Below are 20136 nucleotides of genomic sequence, written 5' to 3'. Positions count from 1 at the left end.
AAATAACATTGAAAATGTATTATGTATTATGCAAAAAAAAAATGCCCTGGTTTGAAATATGAAAGAAAAAAAAACATTATTAACACTACTTGTTAACAAGGAAAAGATTCATTTAAAAAAACATAAAAAAAATAAAATAAATCAGGTGCAAAATGAATAACTTTCAATATAAATTTAAGGAAACATTTGCTTGTCTCCATATTAACAGAAATACAGAGCAGGGTTTTGGATGAAGGGGGTGGACCCCACAGAGATGGGGCGGGGTTTTAAATTAATGATAGGCTGAATTACTGATGTAACACTATACACACACACATCGATCAGCAAAGGTGAGGGTGTAACAGATTATCCCCTGTCATGGCAACTAAAATAATTTATTTTACCGTGAATGGAAGACCAGAACAAGCTGAGTTTCCTGTTGACTGTCCTTCACAAGATGTTAAAGGTAAGGAGTATCTCAAATATATTTCTTCTTGCCTAACTAGAATTTAATTATATATATATATATATATGTTATACATGTTATTAAAAAGTATTAAATTAACATAAATTAAAGTAGTATATAGTAATTATTTTTGTGTTATACAGATTGTCAGATAAACAGAGGTTTGTAAAAGCAGTCTTGCTCTATGAATGACAGCAGCTTTAATTCCTGTATCAGCGTCAAACTGAATTTCTTATGTGAATTCATTCTTATATTTCTTATATGAAACAGGGTTTTTGAAATGACCGAATTGGCTTGCTTCCCTCATTAGCTTTTATTCTGCTGAAAATAAGCTTGAGGAGTGCCAGGCTTCTTTAATCAAGTCCTCTCAATTACAGCGAGCCCATATGAAGAGCTATTCTGTTGACCTGGACAGCTAATACAACATAAGGGATGTTCAGATGATGGTCTTATTTTTTAATCGTTCTTTCGACTCCAATTCTCTAGAGAGCTATCTGACTGCTAATTAACTTTTTATCTTCCATATTGTCTCAGTGTGCATGGGTGAATTTGTAGTTACAGATTGTGAGTCAGAAACAAATAAACCGTCATACTTCAGTTTGACAGCTTGAATCACAGGTGGTGCTGACAGTCAGTCAGTCTTCAAGTGCCAAGCAGTGCCCTAAAGGAAACATATGGCATTTTCAATCCTAAATCACGGATAATGAAGTGCTTTAATTGCATGATTTGAGGAAATTTACATGTACCTCAGTTACGAAAATGATAAATGTGATGATTAATTATATCTGCCCTATTAACATTAATGAAAATGTTTGTGTGTGGGTGTGTGTGTGTGTGTGTGTTTGCATCACAGATCTTTTCCGAGCAGCAGCTGAGGCAGGACCTCATGACATCCTAAAACTCTATAATACTAAAGGCAATATCATTAATATTTCCCCTCAGCTGGCCCCAAATAGTCCTCACTCCTGCTATAAACTGGAAGTGGTCGCCGCAGACTGTAACAGTGAGCTGTTAGGTATTCTCCACCCTAGCACTAGAGAGCTACTGTACTGATAAACCTATGAATAAACATAATTTGATAGATGCCAAAGATAACCTCTATATTTGGATCATTTTTAGGTTCAGATCTGATTATTGCTCTGGGATTTGACCTCTCTTCTATGGAGAAAAGGTAAGGCTGGGACATATTTGAAATGCACACTTTCTGTAAGACGAACTCATTAGAGTGACAGAATTTAAATTTTTGGTGATATTTAATAGCCATAAATGTAGCACTCATGCATAAAACCACCTACTACCTTACAGAAATCAAAGCATAAGAAATCACACTTGTCTGTGATGGTAGCATAAGAAGAGTCATGGTGGCCTGTGGCTTTTTGCAGTCAGAAAAATAGCCAATCAGAGAGAGCCTCTGCCTATCAATCATTTTGCACATTCAGTATTACTGATTACTGATGAGAGAGCAGGGCTTTTGTGGTTTGCAAAATTGCTTGTAGGACATTTTATATGTGCCACAAAGTTTGGCTCTTATTTTATCTCCAAATACATGATAATAATGAGTCCAATCAAATTATTATTAAACAGGTTACAGAGCCTGGAGAAAAGAATCCTAACTGAAGCGGCAGAGACTCCTGCCATTGTGTACGAGATGAAGAGACAGGTGGAGTCTTTCAGAGAGAAACTGGAGGTATGAACGCTGAACTACTGTGTCTGAGATTTTCTATCTGCACCATTAAGGGAAATATACTAAATAAAGGAAAGTTTTCAAGTGCATTTATATTTCAAGCTCTATAACATGATGTCTTTCTCTGCAGAGTGTTGAGCACCTGAGCTGGTTGGGATTGTATAAGGACATGTCAGATGGCACCCACAAGCCCTCCCCTTTCTACCATAAAAGAACCCTGCGCAAGACCCGTGAGGAGTGTGAGCACGTCAAGGAAAAGTTCCTCCAAATGAGGTGATATTCTTGTCTCTTACGTGGAAGGCTGTAATACGCAATTTGCATTTTTTTACGAATCAAATATGCACAAAAGAAATGCTTCTGATTTACTTCCTGTAGTTCTCTGGAGGTTTCTTTAGAGGTGAGACAGTATCTTAAAACACCAACCTTTGATAACTGGTAAGTTTTAAATATATCTCTCACAAAACATGAAACACAAATGCACAAACACACTTTCTTTTCCTTGACATAGAATACTTCTGGCAATTCCCTATAATTATTTAACCTGAATATGACTTGTTTTTGTAAATAAATGGAAAACCAGGAGTCTTAACAGTGGCTACAGCCACATCAAAGTCCTGCACCTGTCATACATGAATAGGAAATTGTTTGTGAAGCAGAGCACAGCACTTCTAAATTAAGCATAAAGAACAAGGCAGAGATCATGGCTTTCATCTGCCCAAAGGGCCTCATCTTAATATCAATGGTCCTGTTTGTGGTTTGCAAATCAAAAGCACTTCTTGTGAGCAAAGGGCTGGAGCTCCGTCTTTATTAATGCAATAGTCTTCCAAGTGGACTTGTTGAAATCAGGCTTTAGCTTTAAATTAACACAACAAGGTATGATGCCTTCTAAGATTTTGTGCTGTTGTAGGCAATGGGAAGACGCTGAGATCATGGTGTTGCTCCAGGTGATGTACACTGATCTGGACTTCATCTCCACCTTCAACATTGAGCTGGACGTGCTGCAGCAGTTCCTTTATGAACTGTACAGACGCTACAATAACATCCCCTTCCACAACTTCAAACACTGCTTCTGCGTCACTCAGATGGTAGCTTCAACCTCAGGAATTCTCCCAATCACTCCAATTATCCACTTCTCCATCTGATTGATTAATAAATGTCATGCCCCAGACAGCCATAATTTCACTCATTGTACCGCTGCCAGAATGTAATTGTAATTTTACTGGAATCAGTTTTATCTAATGGGTCATTGTTGTTTGGAGTGCAATTGAAAGCTTATTTATTCAGCTTTTAGATGATGTATATGTATGACGTATTAGAAAAATGGACACTTGAGACTGGTTTAGTGGTCCAGGGTCACATATTAATAATTGTATAACACATTATAATTCATAATTGTTAATACATATAATAGATGAATTAAAATGATTTTGGGTTTCGTCAACTGGAAAAGTCCTGACCACTAATATCTGTGTCCATCTGTTTGTCAGATGTATGGCCTGATATGGCTAACAGATCTCAGAAGCAAGATGGACAGTATTGACCTCCTCATCATGCTAACCTCAGCCGTCTGTCACGATCTAGATCACACCGGCTACAACAATGCATACCAGGTGGGACAGCTGTTGTCTCAATATTTTGCTGCTTTTCAGTACACAGCATAAACTGATGAAAGTATGTCCTGCTTCAGATTAATGCCCGCACTGAGCTCGCCTTGAGGTACAATGACATCTCCCCACTGGAAAATCACCATTGCGCTGTAGCTTTTGAAATCCTGGAAAAGGTAAAAAAACAAAAAACAAAAAAAAGAATAAGAAGAAAAAAAGAAAAAAATGGCTCTAGAGCTTTTATCTCCTTGACTTACAATGATATAGAATGTTCAGCATTTATGTGGCTTTTTCATTTTTATAAATGTAAAAATGCATTATATATGTAACTGACAGTAATTTACATGCTGAATGGTGATTAGTCTTTTCTTTCCTTAAAATATTAAGCCATTTATAATCATCTTCAAACTGCACATTGACTTAAGCTTTGTTTGAAATAGCATATTACTCATACTAATGCAGTGTGTATGCATAGTATGCACATTTTCTATATGCATGAAAAATCACCATTAATTATTTTTCAGACTGAAAGCAACATTTTCCGAAACTTGTCGACAGAGCAATTCAAAAGAATAAGAGAGGGCATAATAAAGTATATCATTTACTCTTCTATCGTCTTAACAACCATATCCATATCAAACCAAAAACTAAGTCAAAACTGACCGGTTTCTCATCACTGCAGGTGTATTCTTGCTACTGATATGACCAGACATACTGAGATCCTAAACAAGTTCAAAGCCCTTCTCCCTGTGTTCAACTTCAGTAACAAAGATCACAGAGATGTGGTAAGGACAGTGATATTCATAATGGTCAATCAATGCAACACCCTAACAACCACACATTTCACCCTAGCATCATGGTTGCCCGTTTTGCATAGAGAAATAACTCTGCATTGAGCGCTGAGCTTTTTAGGAGTATTGTTAATGATGATCCACTTCCTGTCTGGCTCTTTCACAGTTGATGATGATCATGATTAAAGTAAGTGACATCTCTAATGAGGCGAGACCCATGGATGTGGCAGAGCCCTGGCTGGACTGTCTGCTGCAGGAGTTCTTCAATCAGGTAAATATTGCTAACTTTGTTTAATAATCAAAAATCTCCTAGTGCCATGTTGGGAGTACGTAACAGTACTTTGTTATTTTACATTATCTAATGTAAAAAATGTAATAAAAAAGACTTTTTCTAGAGTGACATGGAGAAGTTGGAGGGTCTTCCTGTCACTCCGTTCATGGATCGAGACAAAGTGACGAAACCGTCTTCTCAGACTGGATTCATTCGATTCGTTCTCTTCCCTCTCTTCACTGAACTGGCCAATCTGTTCCCCTGTCTGGAGGTGAGGAAGTTCCCAGAGGAAAATCTTTCTGACATTCACTAAACATTAATAACTCAAACAATTTGAGGAAGTCCATTACGTTAAAAATTTAAAGGCAAGATACTATAGGCAAAACCACTAAGTTTTCAGGCACTAGTGAGATTTTGGCAAATTCTGCTTCCATAACATGCATTCTTTCAGATGAGTGGAAAGAAAACATCCGAAATACACATTTAAGTGATTATTTTATTACACGTCAAACATCTGTATCTGTAGATTCCAGTTACCATGAATATATCTGAAGGCTGCTTTCTCAAAGTGAGCCTGAAATCTTCAGGGTTATTTATATTCTTAGGGTTGTAATATATATTCTGAAGGTTTTTCACAGGGCCTTATTCATATAACATTGGTCAGATTTGTTTTTTTTTTCAAAACATTTTGTCAAAAACACGCTTTAGAAAATGTAGTTTAACTGTAATTAATTAACAGTTTAAAAATTAAGTTAATTTCACCTGCCTTAAATTAATAAACTTTGAGATTAAGTTAGTATTAAGTTTAGATTTTTTTCTTTGCAAGTGTGTTAAATAGCCCTGAACTTGAATATCAATTAATCTAACTCATACAGTTTAATGCCATGTTGCCTAGAAATAACTGAGATAATACAGAGATATAATATTGAAATTATTTTTGTTTTTTAAGCGGTCGAGCACCACTTTTTTCTAATGTCGCTTTTAATCGTGAACAACAATTGTGTGAAATATTTCTTTATGCAATTCTTTGTCTCATTAAACCAGGTATTCTCAAAACAAACATTTCAAACTCTTACTTCTGACTTTACAGCAGCACATCATTGACCCTGTGAGGAAAGCCCTGGATTATTACACAGAGATGGAGAAAGCTCTGGAGAGGGAGAAACAGAACTGGGCCCAGAGTGAGAAGATGGTCAAGCCCAGCACCTTAAAAGAGCCCGAAGCTCGTCCAGAACCTGGTGGGACGACGAAACCAGTCAGCCTATAATCTAACCTCACACTGTTAAACGTTCATCCTATAATCAGAATGGAAGTTGAATTCCAGAATTGTGCTTTAAGGCTTAATGTACATTTATTTATGCTACTTTTACCAGCTAAATATACTTTGTATATATATTCAAGCAAGGGTTGAATAGTTTCACTAAATATATACAAAGTGGTCATTACAAATAAAACATAATTACAAAGTGATTGATTAACTTACATTTTGCCTTCTTCTAATTTTATATAATTTTTTTCATTACAAATTATCAACATAAAAAGAACTAAAATCAGAATGTCTGCTGAGAATAGCTTTTCTTTGTCAAGATAGTCTTGAAAATGGATGTCGTGAACATGCAGAGTTACCCCAGCAGATGGCGCTACTAGAAGCTACAGTTTCATAGGCACGAGCTAGGAGGCTATAACTGTCCCATTACATCATGAAAATAAGCGATTGTCACTGCTAATTACATTAAAGGACTTGTTCTTTTTATTGATTGAAGTTGGTTTGTCATGGATTCCACTGTGCAACTAAAGATGTGCTATTCGAGAGCTGAGTGTAAAAAACACAGAATTCGTCACAGCGCTCTTTTACATTCAAATTTATTTTTACAAAATAAAACATTTTACACATATATTTCCCAAAAACCAAATAGTGTCTCTTTAATCTGACGATGCAAATGGAACATTATGCATGCAGTTTTGCATTTCTCTCAAATACCGTCCTGCACACGACAAGTAGGCTAATACCATTTGAACTCCATTTTTTTTTTACAGGTAAAGCATTAGCATGCAGCACTGTACACAATTGCATAGGCTTGAAATGGCTTTCACGTATTTTGGATTAATTTCTCATTGTCTTTTACCAACATGCCATTGCATGAAACAGAACTTTTGGTCACACTTTATTTTATGGTGCAATTCTCGCTATTAACAAACCATTAACTATGATTTTGCCTCAATAAGCTCCCAATTTGCTGCTTATTAATAGTGAGTAAGGTAGTTGTTAAGTTTAGGTTTGGGGTAGGATTAGGAATGTAGAATATGGTCATGCAGAATAAGTGCTTTATAAGTACTAATAAACAACCTATATGTTAATAATACACATGATAATAAGCAACTAGGTAATTGTGAGAACTGGCCACTAAAATAAAATGTTACCGAACTTTCAGTAAGGAAAAAAAAATCTATTATTCTCAGGAAGGAAGGGAAAATTGTTTTATCAGGGCAGTGGTGTAATATAGGAAGTCCATTGTTTTTTTTTTTTTTTTACAAAATGAATGGATTCTGATGAGTTGTTGACAGTTTTCCACAAACAATCTAAATATAGAATGAAATTTCTTAACACACATTTAAATGAATTAAGTCCACAGAGCTCTCAAAAAGAGGCATCAAAAGAAACCTTCTGTTTGCAAAAGTGTGTGTGTGGGGGGGGGGGTTTGGGGGGACAAACATGTACCTTATTAAAATGTTAAGGCATAAAGTTACTGGCAGGGAATGTGTTTACTGAAATAGACAAAAAATGACATTTTAAATGAATAATACTAATAATAAGAGCAATGGTGGTCCTGAGTGTTGGCTACAGTACTGATCCCAAAAGTGACCAAAGGACCTTGAGATGTAAGGATGGAACACCAACCAAAATTTGTGATTCTTTACAGATAAAATTAAGTACATAAAAAAAAAAAAATATGTGTGTAAACTATTAGTTATATTGAGGATGTCCACAAATAGAAGGTTTCATAAGGACACTCACTAATGTCTAGATGCTAAACGTATTTTTAATAGTCAATAAAAATCATGAATATTATTATAGAAAAATACTGTTTTCTGGTTCCTAATTGGCTTTTACATTTATAGTGTGAATCCTCACTTTGTATATGCTTCTGAGAATGTACTGAGCCTGCTTTAAATCTCTTTTATAGTTTCTGAAATATTGCACATGGATAATGGAGTGGGCAGGAGAAATGAGAGTGGCAGTGATCAGAGAATAAGGACACTTTACCCAAACTACATCGACTTCTACTGGCCCTTCAGCTGCAGCAAGAAAGTTTTAAAAACCCTTTACTGAATGCTTTCTAATGCTACGAACGATATATACTGAAAATAGCCTACAAACAGAGTTTCTTTCCTACCGGTTCTGCACAAAGGAAAATCCAGTTTATAGTTCTTCAGAACTGCTCACATGTAGAACTTACAGCAGAATGGAAACTGAATAAATTGAATCATTTCCACACCAAACGTATAGTATTAACACTCAGATATGATTAAACCTCAACTATAGGAAGCCACTGAAGGATATGGACCAAATGCTTTTTGCAACACAGAAAGTATGAAACTGAATGGACACTGCTTTTGTTCGCTCCACTCTGAGCATTACAAACACACAGCGATCTCTGGGAGAGGAAACACTGTAAAAACACAATACAACTAACGTAATCAAATCAGATTGCAGAATTGTTGTGATTTGCAGTAACAAGAATTGAGTTGAGAAAAATGCAAATGTCGAGATCCAGACAACATTTAAATAACTTTGCTAACATCAATTACGAGCATTGTCTGGAGCTGCTTATGAAACATATTTAGCATTTTTCACTGAATAAATGATAATGATGTTTTTTGTCAAAATCACAAAGCCATCAGCATGTTTTGCACATGCAAAGGCAGGAATGACACCTGACAACATCAGTGTGTGTGAACTGCTTTTGCAAACAGGCCTGATGAAAACAAATAAAGACATTTTTTACAGATAAAGCTTTCAAGCAAAACAAACAATAAAAAAAAGCATTTCCTTTTATAGTTTTATGTTGTATCTTAGTCTAAAGTCTAATTTAAATTCCAATACTTAGTGTACCTGCTATGGCAACCAGTAACAAATAACATTCGTTCAAGACTAGTAGCAGTCATAATAATCGATAATTGTTTCATAAAGCTTAATAGAACAGAAAAACTTTATGGTGATCCACAGACCTGATACTGGGTACGTTTACATGACAACAATGTACTAAAAACACAAAAAAGATTTCTTCACGTTTTTGAAATGTTTGGCGTACAGATGACAACATTATCAAAATGATCCCCATTCACATTGATCCGCTAAAACTAGAAACGCTGTATTATTCATGCCAGGCCAGTAGTTGGCAATGTCACTTTTTTAAAGAAACATTACGCAAACACATAATATGCTTGTGTAACACCGTTACAAATGATTATTTTTTGTTTAAACAGAGGTGATAATAAAACTTGCACTTTGATTTCAAAAGTTTCAATTTTCAGGCCCCCAAAAGGCCATTGTCATGTAAATGAACGGCCAAAATGCTTAAAACATTGTTTGCACTTTATTTTAAGGTGTCTTTGTTACAGTGTAATTCTACATTTAAGTACTCAGTAATATTAATTAACAACATGTACTTACTATATTGTTATGGTTAGGATTAGGGTTTGGTTTAGGGTTACTTGCATGCACGTATGCATTATTAATTGTTATTATAATAGTAAGTACATGTAACAAGGCCACCTTAAAATAAAGTGTTACCAAAACATTTTCCATTTTTAGTTGAAAATGGTGATGAGTAAACACTCCCTCAGTGACAGAATGGGTTTCCACTCAGTTGCCACATATTTTAATGACACAGGCTACTCTGCTGTTTCGCTCTGAAAACAAGAGTGTGATATGAGCTGAACAAAACCCATGAGAATCTCCCAAAACATGCTCAGGTCACATTTCCCCAAAAATAAATAAATAAATAAATAAAACCCTTAACATATCATAAAAAAAATTATATAATATTTAAATAGTTAAGCACAAATTCTTATTCATTACCATAATATGTATAGTATTTTAACCATTATTTTGAAATGAAAGGCAACACAACAAATACTATTATGATGCATAATTCTTTACAATATAAACAAAAAAATCTTACATTATTTTATTGCAGAAATTAAAAAAGAGGAGCTTAATTTTCATGAAAATATTTCACATTGCAAGTCTTGATGGTCCTAAAACACCCTTCATTGTATTGTTTATACTTATATTTATTTGCAAATTAAGATATTTTTTGCTTCTGATTTTTGTGTGAAATATACTCTGGTCATCTTGTAAGGTTTCATGAGGTATGTTCTTTTACTATTACAACCAAGTGATAAAGTAATTTAAAATGCTAAAATCTACCTGATATTGGTATTCTGGCATAATTTTTTGCAACAACATCCCACTCATAGGCCTGGGCAAAGCGCTGAGTGAACTACAGGCATTATGGTCTATGTAAAAAGGGATAATTTGGCGCTATCATTTGTGTTCTGCTCAGAAAAGTGTGTTGACTATTTGCAGATATCATTATGAAAATAGACAGCGGGAAAAGAAACCTCTTGGAGTTTGGCACCTATGAAGAATTCCTGCTTCATACCTGAGGCTGCTTGGGCAAAAAAGAGACCATCTAACATAAATACTAAGACAGGAAGAAACAAAACAGCAAATGCATTCCACTGGCTACTGAAATCTTGCTAAAAAAAGGCTCTGTGCTGATTGGCTCTCGGCACTGTTGAGCATTTCTGCATGCCGGCACTAGTTCAGGGTGAAAATTAACATGACACAAAGAAAAGTCCTGCAAATATAGACTGTGCAGGGCTTTGGTTAGGCCTCTACTAGGAGAAATTGGATGGACTAGGTGGTACTATAGCTGTCATTCCTCCAGGAAAGCATCTTTACTTAACCATTGCAGAAAAAATCAGCACCTCCAACTGCCTGATAAGAGATGCACAAGGGCTACAAACAACTGCCTTACATAGATGGAACATGAGCTCAGATTTTGCTTTTAGTTAGGTTTCCCATAGATGGGGACTTGTTTCAGAGTGGACGCAATTCACTCCATTTTCAGAAAGGGTTTACACAATGACATGAGGTTTATCTCATAGCTCTGGCTCTAGTGGTTTGGATGTTTAAAGTCTGTGCCGCGATTCGTTACTGTAGCCCCCGGGGGAGCCCTGGTTGCGGTGAGGTTTGTATGCATCTTGATAGGGATCCTGGTAGTCCTCCTCTACCAGAGGGTAGTGGTCTCGACTTTGCTGGGAGCTGGAGGACAGGCGGTTATGACTCTTCTTTTGCTGCTCATTGTTGTGGTAGTTCTCATCAGAGGTCATCAAGCTGTGCCGCTCCATTGGAGAGTTGTCACTGATATGATTGCTGTTTTTATTTCTTTGGCTCTGTTGAAAGGTTACTGATGTTAGCAGCGGAACCAATATAGCACAATTCAAAATAAATACAAAATAATACTTTCAGAGGAACATACAGACATACAGTAAGTGAACAATTTCTGTAGAAACAGAATGGTTAAAAAGGGTCAAATAAAACAAACTTCATTCAAGCACACATAAACATAATATTTGGTAACACTTTATTTTAGGGTGTCCTTGTTTCAAGTTACATGTACTTTTGTACTCCTGCACTGTTATTATACTATTACAACAACAATGAAGTATGCATTAATACATGCAAGTAACCCTAAGCCAAACCAAATCCTTACCCTAAGTACATGTAGTTAATTAATATTACTCAGTACTTATATGTATAATTACACAGGACACCTTAAAATAAAGTGTAACCTAATATTTGAGTTTACTTAATTTTTTTACCATTCTATGAGCATGTTTTGTTCCTGAAATTTCATGCAAATCTCCAGTAATTTCTGAAATCTCCAGTTCATTCCTATGGTAAAGTAAGTTGTATAAAGCTTTTGATGGCAACAGTAACCAAGGGGGCGGAGCTTAGCAAGGAGTTCCCCCACACATTTTAATCAGCATATTTTTTTTTATATTTAAAACTGAGTTCCAAGTCTCCACTCACCTGCAGTCCAGAGAAGGCTGTGGGGTACGGTGAGAGCACAGTGGATCCCAAGTTGCGGCCCAGCAGAGGGTTCAGAGGAGTGCTGAGGGAAGTGTGAGTTGCCCGCCAATAGGCCTCCAGATACTCAGTCAGATGTTCACATGCATCCTCAAGCTGATTCTCATCCAAAATTATGTCAAACATTTCCTGGAACAGGGCAGGAACAGCAATGTAGTCAGTGTTTTATTTTTATGTCACATGCTATATTTTCAATGTCTTGCATTCAACCACCTCACTATTTTTGACACTTAACTTTTTAATCAAATAATATCAGCCTTGCAGAACATAACAGTGTTATTCTGGATACTCACTGGAGGACATTGAGCTAATTTGTCTGCTGCCACCAGTTGTACATTTAAATGCTTGCTTTGAGACTTCCCTCGTGATTTGATCAGCCGATGCAATACCTGTAAGCACGCACATGCAATAACTATTGACAATCATTTAACTAACAGATATTGTTAATACATAATACATGGTTAATAAAGTTTTTAATGAAGAAATTCAAACTTGTTACCTTGGGAGAAGACACTTTGACATGGACAATAATGGGAGCTAAAGAAGTCTTGATGAGCTGGGCTGGATGGTTGATCGTGTCGGCATCCAGCACAACCAGCTGAAGGGATCTGGCCAATTCAAAGATTCGCTCGATCTCACTCTGAACCTCCGCTGTTGGATAGAGGAAACTTTCAGCATGATGTCAACATGCTGATTTAGAAGCAGTAAACATGTCCAACATTAATTACTTAACTTGAATTCAGTTAGAAATGCTCAGTGGCAAATTAATATAAGCTGGCATACCCAGGTTGGATCTGGTGTTGGATCTCTCAATGATAGCTCTCTTACTAGGGTTATTCAGTACAGTTCTTTTGGCCAAAGAGATGTCTGCGGTTACTCTTGTGATTGATATCCTGCAATTAGAAAATAAATGTAGTGAAATCTACCACATGTACAGCAAAGTTATTTAAAATCCACAGCAGATTAAAAGCTGTCCCTCACCTGCCTTCAAACCTGTGTTTCAGGAAGTCAAAGAGTGCTTTCTGCATCATATCTGTCACCTGTGTTCATACCCATGGGGACAGGAGAGTAAACACTATTATGAGCAGTTGTGTTTGGAATGATTTGTAATGATTTATTGGAAAAGCTGAGGAATATATCTACTTTACTTCAACAGCACCCAGCAAGGAAATAACAAATAAGTGCAGTCTGTCTTAAAGTAGTCCACCCCCCTAAAAATTTGGTTTACTCATTCCATACCATTTAATATGTTAATGAGTTTGTTTCTTCATCAGAACAGAATTGGAAAACTATAGCATTACCTCACTTGTTCACCAATGGATTCTGCAGTGAATGGGTGCCGCCAGAATGAGAGTCCAAACAGCTGAAAAAAAACATCATAATATTCGACAAGTAATCCCCACCACTCCAGTCCGTCACTAAACGTCTTGAAGTAAAAAACAGCTGCATGTTTGTAAGAAACAAATCCATCAACAATGCACACAAAATATAGTCCATAAATCATAATAACGCTTCCTCCTGTTGTCCTCTCACATCAAAATCCACAGATATATTTAAAAAAAAAACTGTTTTGGACTGTTTTCGCTTGCATTCTGTGATTGATCTGTGCCTATTTCTCACTTGATTCAGACAAGACGATAATATTAGAGATAGAGTACTCATATTTTAGATGTAAGCAATACTGAGAAGAAAAAAAATGGATCTTGGTGGATTTGTTTATTACAAACATGCAGATGTTCGCTTAACAAGACATTAATTGATGGACTAGAGTTAGTAGGATTACTTGTGGATTATTGTGATGCTTTTATTCTGACGGCACCCATTCACTGCAGATGATCCACTGGTAAGCAAGTGATGTAATGCCAAATTTCTCCAAATCTGTTCTGATGAAGAAACAAACTCATCTTGGGAGAGCTAACCTTTTAAATCATTTTTGTAACAAAGCAGAGCAGATGACATACTGTATATTCTTGAATAATGAGCTGAAATGTTTAAACAGAGCTGTTTATCTTTCACAAATCATTCATGATATATGCTCCAAGATGTATGACTAGAGATTTAGTCTAATATTCAGATGGTTCATGCTAACACACTTGTCAAGCTGATTTCAGGGATGGTTTTCCCCTCAGTTTCTAATTTCAAACCATGCTCCATTTTTGAGACTGGCATGTTGTACCCAGAAGGTTGTTGCCTTGGCAACTCTGCTTGGAGATGATGACTGCTATTCAGTGACAAACCGACATCCCATCTCGCTTGCTGCTTAAGAAGTGATGCCCTGGTTACCATGTCTAAATATATACATGCATACACCATAGGGATTGGGGAGGCCTACCTCATATCCCTTAAGTGATGGTCCAACTAAGACCACCGGCCTCATGGAGGGGACCACATCGTATGGAGGAATGTGCTCGGCCTGCAAGAGATTTAGACGTGGAACAATATGCTGTTTATTTCAATAGCCCCATACTGCATGAACACAGCAATAGCTCGAAACAGCAGTTTATTACAATAGTAGGACTATTATATATAATTTATAGAACTGACAAATAAAATACAGTTAACTCACCACTTTCTGTTTCTGTTTACCTGAAAAAGAGGAGTTTTAAAAAGTAGATTAAAACAAGCCACAAAACAACACATCAAAATCAGGTGCATCTTTTCTCTATTTAAAATAAAAAAAAATCAAAATGTTTCAGTGTATAGCATTAGGCCTGTATGTTTTTTTATATTATACTAAATGTCACTGGGCAACGCAGCTTCTACATATTGTGTATCTCAGCCATATTTGTTTTGTGTTAAGGGGTATTAACAATTTTGACACTTCATATCTTGCAATAACCGCCTTAAAAAGGAAAGACAAGTTTTTCCCTCAGTTGCTACTGGAAAATATCCATCTATTCATTTCTTAGATTCTGTTACATTTTATAAAACCAGCCTATAAGTCAGAAGTGAACTGGAACCCTTTTCAATGAGTCTGAAGACTGAAGCTGACCTGCAGAAGCAGGGTTGGGCTTGAAGGTGCCTGACACCACCTCACCCAGGCTGGAAGAGGAGTTCCCACTGGACTTCCTATAGGAATAAAGAACAGTGAAAGGTGTTAATTAAGGATATACATATACATTTACATATACATATATATATATATATATATATATATATATATATATATATATATATATACATACTGCCTTATATATAAAAAAAGCTTTCAAAACTAAAATATGAGCTCATCACATTGCATGTCTAATTGGAATCCAGTTATGTTCTCAAAAATAAATCATTTGTACTTAATGTTTTTAAATTCATTTTGCATTAAATATTGTGGCAGTAAGATCAAGTTGGTCATTTTAAATGTAATTTTGTGTAAACGTGGACAGCCTGAGGCAAGACAAAGATGTTAGGAGCTAGATTATGCTATAATGTCAACACTCTATTCATCTTTGTTATTGTATTTAAAGTAAATAATAAGTAAGTGTATTAAATGATGTATTTGAATCACTATTTTAGACATACTACATTTTTCCTTTAAGGAAAGAACAGAAAAGTGCAAATGTCTTTGTCCTTTAAACCCAAACATTTCATTTGAGAGAGTAGTGAGGTATGACTGCTGCGTGACTCAACACTGCTGATCACTTCTGTTTAGAAAGAGCGCAGTATCTCATTCAAAGCATTCGTGTGTCATTTCTCTTTCAATTAACACCTACGTACAACTATGACCGATCATGCTCAGTATTTAAAAGGACATTGCTCCAATTACATAATAAGCTGTCCCATGAATAAACACCCGTCCAGTGTTCTAAATAGAACAAATGCTACAACGAACAATGAGGTATTTGTAATAATTTTGAAGTTTAGTTTTTGTAATTTGAACAGTACCGGTAGTCTTCAAAACTGTTTAAGGTTCAGTGTTCACTCATTCCTTATATATTCTCCTGTAAAGCAGTCAGTTTTACCCATGGAAGCGGCCCCTTTTTTGCTCCTGCTGTAAGCGAATGTTCTCTAGTTTTAAGGGACTGGGGATGAAACCGATATCACAACCTTCCTTCACCAGTCGCCCAATCCACCAGTCATTGTTGTACTTCTGTGGAAATACACAGAGGACAAAGAAATTTGTTTAAAGTTATAAATAGATACAGCTAGACAGACTCTCATTAAATAAATGACCTCTTCACCTCCTTGATATGAAGGAAGTCTTTAACATCAAAGGAAATGGCAGTGCCGGAGACAGGAACATCCTCATCCAGGGCACCACAGTAGCTGACGTTTGTCTTCACGGCAAAGGCCACTGCTTTGGCCTGAGACAGATTTAAACACATATAGATTCATAGTAAATCAGTGCAGTTTTAATTACCATTTGTGCTTGAGCAACCTGACAATAGAAACTAAATACCTCTAAGGGTGTGTTCACAATTTTTATGTTTAGTTAGATTAAAACGAACACCACTAAAGTGGTGCAACGGCTCTGTTAGTGCGGTTCATTTAAGAAATTGTGAATGTGTGCCATCCGAACCCTGGTGCACACCAAACAAGCCAAGCCATTCCAAACAAACTCTGCTGCAGTTCAAATGAAATATGAATGCAACACAGACCAAATACCTCTAATAAAAAGATGGGACGCTATGTGACATGATTTGATGACGTGGATGAGCGGTGTATCTAAAACAAAATGATCAGAGGGCAAGCATGGAGCAATGAGGAGGTAAGGTGCTTTTTATGAGCTCTATGTGAGTTGGCAGGGCGTGAAAATTAAAATCATAAGTACACGCACCAATAAGTGGTATTAGGCATTAGGTGTGTTGGACTTAAAGCAGCACTGAGCAGACTGATTGGTGAATGGGAACTAGGGTGGGGCGATGTCTACCAAATTGGCAACGGACAATGTCTACAGTGAAACTTTGTGATGGACGATGACAAAGGGGTGTGGGGTTAGGGGTGTGACACAAATAACTCATTTTACGGAGCCACTAAAAGGTTACCCGCTTGGTAGCAGTAGCCTTTTGCATTATGATCATAAAAGTTCACTTACCACATACACAGAGTAAGGAGAAATGTCTGATAGGACGATGGTGAATGATTTGCAGATCCTGAGCACCAATGACAAACATCTAATCTTGTCAAATGTGTGGTAAGTACTGCAGCTCATAGTATAGAGTCCTTGTAATCGTGAATCTTACGGGGGGTGGGTGTTATTTGATTCCTGTCTGTCAGCCATCGGCGATGGACAATGGCATCATCTATATGTCCAGCCCTTATAGGTACTTTGATGTCATACACGAAATATACGTCATTCAATCAGGTTGTGAATGTATCAATATGCCTTTAGGTTCTGTATCTTTAGGTTCGCTGTCAAAAATGTGTGAACGCTAAGTGGAACAGGACCAAATGTATAGTTTTCTTTTTTGGTCCGGACCGAACAAATTAAGAGAACTGAACTACAAGTGTGAACGCTCCCTAAAATAGTTTCTACAATTTGCTGTTATAAAAATTGAGAAAAAACATAGGTACAGTACAGGTAGCTCTGGCTAAGACAGTCTGACCTTTGCCCTCTCCAGCTGAACAGTGGCTTGCTGTTCTTTCTCCTGCCGGCCGCCCTGCTCCTCATCCAGAGAGACATCTGAGTCGGACGGTCTGCTAGTATAAGAATCGGCGGAACCCTGCACACACATTGTGAATTCTTATCAAATTATTGCCATTTACACAAAGGCACATTTAAAAAGTGTCATTAAAGTGAACGTGAAAGATGTAAAACAATCCCAAGAACCCTAAAATATATCTAGAATTATGCATGATTTACAGTGGGTGTGTGCTACACCACACAAAGAATGAGTGGGAGGAATAACTTTGACTTCTGCTTGTACATAAGGACACAAATTTGTATTACGCACATAGTAATTATATTATTTTATGTAAATGTATTGTATTGTATTGTAAATGTATTAATTGCAGTGCATCAAGCAGAACCTAATAAAGATAATCTTTCATGTTAAAGGTTTGGAAAAAATGTTATGTAAACCCTAACAGCTGTAATAGCTTCGTTATATTAAACACAAAAAGACAAAGATTAAGACAAAGGTTTATAAAGTCTTTGATCCAACACACAGAGTAGCATACACACAGACAAGACCGAAAATACTAGAACTATGAATAATAAACTACACACACCTGAACAAAATGACACAACTCAGTGAGGGGGAACGGTGCAAGAGGAAAACAAACTTCAAACTGAATGACATGAGGCAACAGCACAGACAGCATTAAAATAGAGGCAGCAGTAATAGTGGAAAGCCACATTATCGAGGAGAATGTAGCAAACATAAATGGATTTTTGGGCTTGGGAGAATAAATGTTGGTTAAATCTAAAAGGGCATCACTGCATCACTGATATATTTCTTCAGTCACAGAATAAAAAGACAATTTCTGATTATTAAAGTTAGTGCTTTAATTATACACTGTTCAAAAGTTTCGGCTCAGTAAGATTTTTTTTTAAGAAATTAATACTTTTATTCAGCAAACACACTTTAAAATGATCAAAAGTGAAAGTAGAAGAAATGTATAATGTCACAAAAGATTTATATTTCAAATAAATATTCTTTTGATCTGTTTTCAATAATATTTTTTTTTCTTTAGTGCAAAATCAGAATTATTTCATGTGACATTCAGCCATTCAGCACTACATACACTATACAATAAATTATTAACACAATATTACTGTTTTACTGGTAAGCATAAGAGACATCTTCCAAAAACTTTCAGTCCACAAACAAATATATAAAACCATAAATGATACAGATAAAATACTAGAAATCCACCATAACTTGCAGCTTCTGAGGAACCTGAAACTATGAATACAGAGTTGAATTCCTGTTAGACACTTCATACATTACCACAAACAGAGGACAAGGCAGATGTGATCTTATCAAAGAAACCCAGTCTGGTAAGAGTGAAGTAAACATGTCTAATGATTTCACAGTGTTTCTAAAGCTAAGAATTGCAGCTGACTGAACATGTGCAGGTGTTGATGAACAGGCTGATGGAAGCATTGAAGGAATCAACCAGATCAAAGACAAAATGACTGAAGCTGACAGCCTCGAATCAGAACTATGGATGCCTTGGTTAAAAATATTATAGGGAATGAAAAAGAGAGAGCAAATGGAACAAAAGTTACATAAGAAAGACAAATCCCAAAGAGATCTCTTTAAAATATCTATTTCTTCACCTAGAAAGCGATGAAATTAAACGGAGAGCAATTTGACACTTCAAGCATCTGCTTCTTAGTTTCCTGAAGAGAAAAATTTCCTCGTAATCACAAAGAAAATGACTAAATGTCCTCAGATTTACAAAAATATGCAAGTCTGCAAATGATTTAAATATGAACTAAAACATTTCTCATCAAATTCTTCTGAGAAAAAAATAATCTTACTATGAGCTATGATAACCTTATTCATTTATAGCAGTGTAGGTCAACAATATTTTTATGTCTATTTTTATTTCTCCAAAACAATGAATACAGAATTACTACATTAAAACTAAAGATACATGCATAAATAGTTTTTTATTTTGTCTGAATAGCAGGGAACTATGGATGTGATGACAAATGGACAAATGGATGTGATGACATTCTTAAACCAGAATTGTAGTTTATTGAGAGCAAGAGACGCAATGAACACAAGAGCAACATGTGCTTTGAACTGCTAATTTAAAAGAGTGTGCTCAAATCTAACAGTTGCCTTGAAGGTTTATTAACCCTGTAGTTGTGTCACAAAAGAACATACCAACTAATCTTATAATCCACTAGTATACTCTTTATCAATGCAATACAGTAATCCAGCATTTGATACAGACCTTTTTTAATTTTTATTTTTTTTACTGTACATGTCATTAAATGTATGCTAAAATCTACTAAATATGCGGGTTAATTACTCATCATAGAAAATAATTTTGATTCATTCCTCAGTAAAAACAGTACATTACTTGACTTTGGCATGAAGCAAAACAGATATTTTCAATACTGTTAAATTCACTTGTACATTTCAATGATATATCTCATGTGTATGTATACACTTCCTTTCAAAAGTTTGTGGTCCGTAAGATTATAAAAAATGTTTTCTCATGTCCTCACCAAGACCGCATTTATTTGATTAAAACTGTATTATCAGTAATACTGTGAAATATTATTGAA

At 35.9% G+C, this 20136-nt stretch overlaps 2 protein-coding genes across 3 annotated transcripts in view; one reads left to right on the top strand and one right to left on the bottom strand.

Annotated features, from left to right (window-relative positions):
• Window positions 1-317: 317 nt before the first annotated feature.
• LOC132153093 (high affinity cGMP-specific 3',5'-cyclic phosphodiesterase 9A-like) lies at window positions 318-6714 on the top strand. The gene is made up of 14 exons (XM_059562283.1): window positions 318-445; window positions 1299-1460; window positions 1565-1616; window positions 2030-2132; window positions 2260-2402; window positions 2505-2564; window positions 3037-3214; window positions 3617-3739; window positions 3817-3909; window positions 4258-4325; window positions 4416-4518; window positions 4691-4795; window positions 4920-5066; window positions 5886-6714. The coding sequence occupies exons 1-14, from the start codon at window positions 358-360 to the stop codon at window positions 6060-6062; spliced, it is 1602 nt and encodes a 533-aa protein (XP_059418266.1). The 5' UTR covers window positions 318-357; the 3' UTR covers window positions 6063-6714.
• A 3358-nt stretch (window positions 6715-10072) lies between these two features.
• LOC132153092 (voltage-dependent L-type calcium channel subunit beta-4-like) overlaps window positions 10073-20136 on the bottom strand; it is a 29401-nt gene continuing 19337 nt past the window's right edge. For both annotated transcript variants that reach the window (XM_059562282.1, XM_059562280.1), the window contains 12 exons: window positions 17495-17611; window positions 16130-16252; window positions 15911-16038; window positions 14950-15026; window positions 14524-14543; window positions 14290-14370; window positions 12939-12997; window positions 12741-12850; window positions 12457-12608; window positions 12251-12346; window positions 11901-12086; window positions 10073-11260 (listed from right to left, as the gene is read on the bottom strand). In XM_059562282.1, the coding sequence (XP_059418265.1) occupies window positions 10997-11260; window positions 11901-12086; window positions 12251-12346; window positions 12457-12608; window positions 12741-12850; window positions 12939-12997; window positions 14290-14370; window positions 14524-14543; window positions 14950-15026; window positions 15911-16038; window positions 16130-16252; window positions 17495-17611 (1413 nt within the window). In that variant the 3' untranslated portion in view covers window positions 10073-10996. The remainder of the gene's footprint in view (window positions 11261-11900; window positions 12087-12250; window positions 12347-12456; window positions 12609-12740; window positions 12851-12938; window positions 12998-14289; window positions 14371-14523; window positions 14544-14949; window positions 15027-15910; window positions 16039-16129; window positions 16253-17494; window positions 17612-20136) is intronic.

Source organism: Carassius carassius, chromosome 11, assembly GCF_963082965.1.
Source record: "Carassius carassius chromosome 11, fCarCar2.1, whole genome shotgun sequence".
Taxonomy (NCBI): Eukaryota; Metazoa; Chordata; class Actinopteri; order Cypriniformes; family Cyprinidae; genus Carassius; species Carassius carassius.
Note: the sequence above shows the minus strand (reverse complement) of the source record. Positions and strands in the feature narration are given on the sequence as shown.

What these genes read in the sequence shown, in the direction of transcription:
- LOC132153093 (XM_059562283.1), top strand. Translation starts at nt 358, where the DNA reads ATGGCAACTAAAATAATTTATTTTACCGTGAATGGAAGACCAGAACAA. An exon ending in GCTTCTGCGTCACTCAGATG is followed by an intron (nt 3,215 to 3,616) that starts GTAGCTTCAACC and finishes TCTGTTTGTCAG; the next exon opens with ATGTATGGCCTGATATGGCT. An exon ending in ATAAGAGAGGGCATAATAAA is followed by an intron (nt 4,326 to 4,415) that starts GTATATCATTTA and finishes TCATCACTGCAG; the next exon opens with GTGTATTCTTGCTACTGATA.